The sequence below is a fragment of the Eschscholzia californica genome, unplaced genomic scaffold (genome assembly GCF_041429995.1).
Source record: "Eschscholzia californica isolate CP2 unplaced genomic scaffold, dmEscCali1.0.p SCAF_3, whole genome shotgun sequence".
Classification (NCBI taxonomy): Eukaryota; Viridiplantae; Streptophyta; class Magnoliopsida; order Ranunculales; family Papaveraceae; genus Eschscholzia; species Eschscholzia californica.
In genome coordinates, this window is record NW_028238420.1 from 35,662,393 (window position 1) to 35,668,090 (window position 5,698).

General features: G+C 34.5%; 1 protein-coding gene across 1 annotated transcript; it reads right to left on the reverse strand.

Moving 5' to 3' along the window:
• Nucleotides 1-1,167: 1,167 nt before the first annotated feature.
• Nucleotides 1,168-5,007, reverse strand: LOC147549869 (protein FATTY ACID EXPORT 3, chloroplastic-like). Its single transcript, XM_086670210.1, has 7 exons — nucleotides 4,598-5,007; nucleotides 3,558-3,951; nucleotides 3,288-3,455; nucleotides 3,107-3,153; nucleotides 2,962-2,999; nucleotides 1,893-1,997; nucleotides 1,168-1,532 (listed from the first exon to the last, which is right to left on the reverse strand). The coding sequence occupies exons 1-6, from the start codon at nucleotides 4,799-4,801 to the stop codon at nucleotides 1,907-1,909; spliced, it is 942 nt and encodes a 313-aa protein (XP_086526336.1). The 5' UTR covers nucleotides 4,802-5,007; the 3' UTR covers nucleotides 1,168-1,532; nucleotides 1,893-1,906.
• Between the last annotated feature and the right edge of the window lie 691 nt (nucleotides 5,008-5,698).

The following is a 5,698-nucleotide window of genomic DNA, read 5'->3' on the forward strand; positions in this document are numbered from 1 at the left end:
ACTATGGCACCCATATTTGATGAGATTAGAAGTTCTGAAAGATAGGTTTTTTGATTATATGATCCAATCATTTAAGCATGGAGGTTTCTATCTTGCCCAAATTTTGATGAGCTAATAGTTGCAAAAGATATCATTTTTCGAGCATAATCCAAATATAGTCCGGCTGGTTTGGCTAGAAGTGATAATGATTGATTTTGATGAGAATATCTCATGTTTGGATCAAAATACGAGCGAATGAGTTCCAACCCATCATTTTCAAATAATAGATATGCAAAAAAGCTTGTTTTTTTAAAGAGATGCTTCATCGTCATCGCATCTAGTTTTAGTTTAAATTTTTTTTAGTTGAATCATTTTGAGGTTGTAAGTTTCCGATCTCGATCTCGGACTATTGATCCCAGTGTTTTCTATACAAATAATATTTATCCAGAAACCTCTTTGAATAGGTGTGCATATTGATTGCAAGGTTTCAATAAAGAAAATGTATGAGATTTAATTAAAACCAAAGAAAATGTATGAAGATAAAATATGAGCTCAGGAAGCGGTGGTCTTCGTCAATACGACGTTAGTAGAGAGACCCTCTCACAACACCGCTATTTCATCATCACCCACATTAATTCATTGTGAATTCAAAATGCTAAGTAAACGCTTTTGGGTTCATACATTTTCGATGTGGGATTAATATAAAATTTGTTAGTGTCCAAAAACTAACTAGCTAAGCTTATTGGCGAATCTACGAGACTCTTATGCGCCAATCATCCTATCTACTTTTAAATTATTAACGTTTACTAAGATCAGATATTTCCTAACTAGTTTTTTTTTTCAGGATGATATTATACCTCACCTAGTTAACGAAATTAGGGCAATTTATAGACAGATTTGGCAAACCTTTCCTGTATATCTATTCCTTAATATAACTGATTTTCAGAAACTTTTCTCCAAGATTTAGTTCGACTAACAGAATTTCTCATAAAGAGGGAAGAAAAAGAGTTGCACCAGAAGCCAGTGCATTTCGATCTCCTTACTTGAGGTCGCTGGGAAGGTCAATGTGACCACTATACTTGCCACAGCCCCACGGCCGAAAACCGAAAACTGAAAAAGAGTTGGAAATGACAGAAGGATCGTTGTAGCAAAGAGAGTTGTGTCATAGTGAGAATCTGTCAATCCATATTTCGATTCCGTAACAACAATATCTCATATAAGCATCAAAATGTGAACATGCACAAGTTTCAACCCATTTTATCATCAATCCATAGTTCAAAATTGTAAGTGCACAAGTTGTGGAGATCGGGCTAACGGAATTACATCTATTTTTGAGATAATGAAATAGAACATGGCTTCCTAATCGATTTCTGTGATCCTCCGTTTATTTTCTTCCTTTACCAAGAGCACAGTTTGAGTGATGAACTAACAAAAGGAAACCTGAAGGATCCCATCTCTCTATCTCTCTCTCACTCTGTATTTACTGATCTTCTTGATTGGACAATCGCTTTTCATCTAGGTCAGGTCCAACTCCGAACAAACCTTGCACCCAACTGCTTTCAGGAAAAAAAAGGAGAACAATCAATTGCATTGTTTTAGCTCTTCAAGAAATATATTATGCAAAAAGATTCAAGTTGTTCAATATCTCTGTTTAGTAATTAGATCTTCGATTAGTTAAGAAGTCTGTTTTTTTAGGAGAATCAGTAAACACCATTCATTCTCTTAGTTACAGATTCTAGAGTTCTTGAGGGGACCTAAACCACCTGTACGATGGTTCTTGTTTATCGAAGGGGTCAACTAGTTTCTAATATCTAAAACTAAAAACGTACTAGATGTTTTATAAAAGCAATAGTTATCTCATAAGTCATAATGTTTCATTGAAAAGCGATCTGAAAGAAAAAACAGATACTAACCCTTCATAGGTAAACTAATTGCTGTGTCCACGCTCTGAGTGTGGACCCTTGTTCTGATTGGCAGCTACCATGATCCTATATAGATAGAAAACTACAACTGAACCACTGCAAAAATTCAAGTTATTTGTGTCAGACAAATCAAACCTAAATCTCGATGATCGATAAAAATTCATTGAGATGCAGGAAAAAAGTGAAACAAAAATCAGAGAACGGTGTAATTGATGAACTAAAGAATCACATCTGTTTAGTGCTCTATCACATGGACAGTTGGACACTCCTTTACTTTCTTTTTGCCGTGTCGGATTCTTAGATACTCTTTCCGAATACTCGGAGATCGTGTGAGGCTTTGTCTGTAAGTATTGTGCTTACTTGGATACTATTGTGTTAGGAGTTAGGACCGTAAGACACAATTCTGAGTTAACATGTTCTCTGTATATAATCTGATGATGGTTGATTCCAAAATAAAAACTATAAGAAGGAAAATAAACGACCGAATAGCATAGACAAGAGGATATGTACGTGTATAATGCACAATAGTGTCCCTGTATTGGCCTTTTCTCTACTCATTGTATGGACTGTATCTAACATCTCATACACGTGTCTGATACTGATATCCGTCCCATATCCATGTTAAACTAAAGAAGGATTTCCTGTTAGAAAGTGAAGACCTAGAAGACAACATAAGGAAATGCATATTCTTTTATAACAAAGAAATGCACAGTTGAGAAAGGCACATTGCATGGAATTCTGGCCAACTTTGGAGGTAAGGCCGAGAGACTCTTAAGAATGAAGTAATGAACTACTCTTCAATCATAACATTGCTTTCTAAAGCTTTTATTTTATAGTATTACTCGACCTGAGTGTATGGCCTAAACTAAATTTTAAGGAGATTTTCAAAGAGAGAACTTATATCCGAGTATGGACTATAGAGTATAGACAAAAATTCCTTCTTTTGCCCTAATAAAGCCAGCACATTAGATAAATCATACTCACTGCAATGTTTGAATACCTTAGAAGAGAAACACAAGAACATCATCATTATTTCTAGAAAGGTATCGATCATATAAACCTGATAAAAGTCGTAAGAGAAGATGGAAGTGACGGCCTCTGCAAAACAAAAACACAAAACCAGATAAATGTTGTTAGCACCCTAAGAACAAAAGACAGCATCTCAAAGAAAATAACAATATAAATATAACTAGAGGGAATCTTACTTGAGAAAGTAATCGTATATCCCTTAGAAAGATTATAGAAGCAATTGCTACAACATCAAAAGCACATCAGATTAAAGTTTTAACAAAGTAAAACTCAAAGAAGTTAAGCAAATTGTGCATGGAGAACGAAAAATATTACGATTTGATTTCAAATTGAGATTTCTAAGATGCAAAATATAACCTGTTTGTCCCTTCAAAGCCATATCAGATGATTCTCCTCTTTTCCATGATCTTAGACTCGATACACTTAAAGCCAAGAGTGTACCACCTAGGATGACACCAAACCTAATGCCGGAAAGGCTTCCAGTAACCATGAACGAAAGAAAGCCGCAAGTAGTAAGAAGTGTACCTACAAATAGTAAATCGTACATTACAGAGATTAAAAGAGATTAACTACTTCAAACCCACAATTTCTTTATGTTCTTAAATGTTTAAGCATGTGATATAATACCATATGGAATTCCAACGTAAAAGTCTCGAACTTTCGAGGGTTCTTTTAGATCATCTGAAGATGAAGCAAAAGTTTCAACAATATCCTTCACCTCCTCAGGAGAGTTTTCTGCAGCAGTTGAAAGATATCCTTTACTTACTTCACTGATTTCTTTTGCTATTACACTCAAATCCCGACTTGCTTTCTCTGCTTGAATTTTTAACTTCTCTGAACTGTCCTTCAAAATGACCTTTGCTTTCTCAAAGTACAACTCATATGCTTCTTGGGACATGTCCTGCATCTTCATTGTCTGTTCTTTGAATGACTCCAGCAACTTTTTCCATGCTTCTCCTGATTCTTCAGCTCCTACTTCAAGCTCACTCTTTTCCATTTCTCCTTCGATATCTGAATGCTTCTAAAATATGCAAAAGAAGAACCATAAGTCTAGAACATTATGGAATACTCAAAATCTAGGTACCAACTGCTAAACGAAATTCAGAACGTCTCGTAAAAACATTAATATTGTTATGACGAAGAACAATAGAAGTATAAAAGAAACAATAGATATAAACAATCGCACAAAATAGTTACGTGGTCGGTTGTAAAACGTACTGCACCACGAACAATGCCGCGATTATTTTTCACTATGTATGAAGAACAAGATTACAAAGATTTCCTAAAATTTTCTAAATATATACCTCACCGACCTAATGTCCTCCACCAAAACCTAAAAACGTAATAACCCCATTTACAAGACTATGACAAACATAACATTAACATACACGAGTCAGGCCAAAATAAATGGGTTTCAGGATCACACTTTGGGTTTTGAGATTGACCCAAAATCAAGGCACATTTCAACAAATATAATGGTGAAAACCTAAGACTGAGTTGATTGAGTAAAACCAGACAATAACTGGAATGAAATTAAAAAGTTATTCTATTCGTACGAACTCCATCGAATTAACAAATACGACCAGCTCTTGAGTACTTGACCTAATTAACGTAACAGAACTAAGAAAGAAATGAATGTCAATAAGAGTAAAAAGAATTTAGCTTACCGAATCTTCATGTGAAGCAGCGAATGAGGAAATGAATCGGTCTTTGATCTTCTTCCTCTGGTGATCTAGTGAGAGAAAATGAGATGAAAATCTTCTAGCAAAGAGGCAGCTAGTGGTAATGGTGGTGGATAATTTGTGATTGTGAGGACGAAGAGGAGGTTCGAATCGAATAGAAGAAAAGGAATAAGAGTGAGCCAAAGCCATGAAAATGAAATGCTTTGTGAGAAAGGAAGAGATTAGGGTTTTATGTATATTGAGTGAGACAGGGATGGAGTTGCAACAGAAAAGAGAGAGAGAGAGAGAGAGATGGCGAATGCTTGTAAGTTGGTGAAAGCATCTACTTTTCAGTCTCACTAGATCGAACTCCCGAAACTAACGGCTCATTTCCCGAGTAATACTATCCTAAATGGGTGAAGTCTATTGGCGCCCATTCATTTCACTTTTGGGCCTCCTACTCTCTTTGCGCCCCCAAAAATTGGTGCATTCCGAGGGCATAATATGTTTTGAACAACACGGAATAGGATCAGTCTCAGAACCCTCGGACTACTCAATTCGAAGTTCAAGAAAAGTGTCAAGAGAGGAATGGATTAGGGGTATTTAGCGATACCCCCTCATCCCTAATGTCTAATTAGGGATGCCCCTTTTTAATTAGATATTAGGAATGCCCCCTTTTTTGCACTTAAAAGTACAAAATTATCCTTATGTTTATTATTTTTTCTTTTTTCTTCAATTTCTTATACCTCTTTGATGTTATCCTTACCAACTTATTTTCGATTCTCATAGTTTTTTTTTCTTTTATCCATCTTTTTATAATTTACAAACAACATTTATCGAAAAATTAAAATTAATAAATTAAACCAATTCGAAATAAAATTTGTAAATTTAAAGAAAAAAATTTAACTTCACATTTGTTTTCTCATTTAACGTTAAAATTGATATATGTAACTAATTTGAAGAAGACTTTTTGATATCTATCGTTCTTTTTATTAATTATAACTCGTATACATTAAAAAATTAGTAAGTTAAAAAAATTTTATTACAATTTACGATTTTTATTTCGAATTGTTGTGATTTATCAATTTTAAATTTTTGATAAATGTT

Bases quoted from the DNA above. Each gene is read 5' to 3' on its own strand.
- LOC147549869 (XM_086670210.1), bottom strand. From the start codon at position 4,801: ATGGCTTTGGCTCACTCTTATTCCTTTTCTTCTATTCGATTCGAACCT. The intron at 3,456-3,557 runs GTATTATATCAC...TACTATTTGTAG, and splicing joins TTACGTTGGAATTCCATATG to GTACACTTCTTACTACTTGC. The intron at 3,154-3,287 runs GTTATATTTTGC...TTGATGTTGTAG, and splicing joins GGCTTTGAAGGGACAAACAG to CAATTGCTTCTATAATCTTT.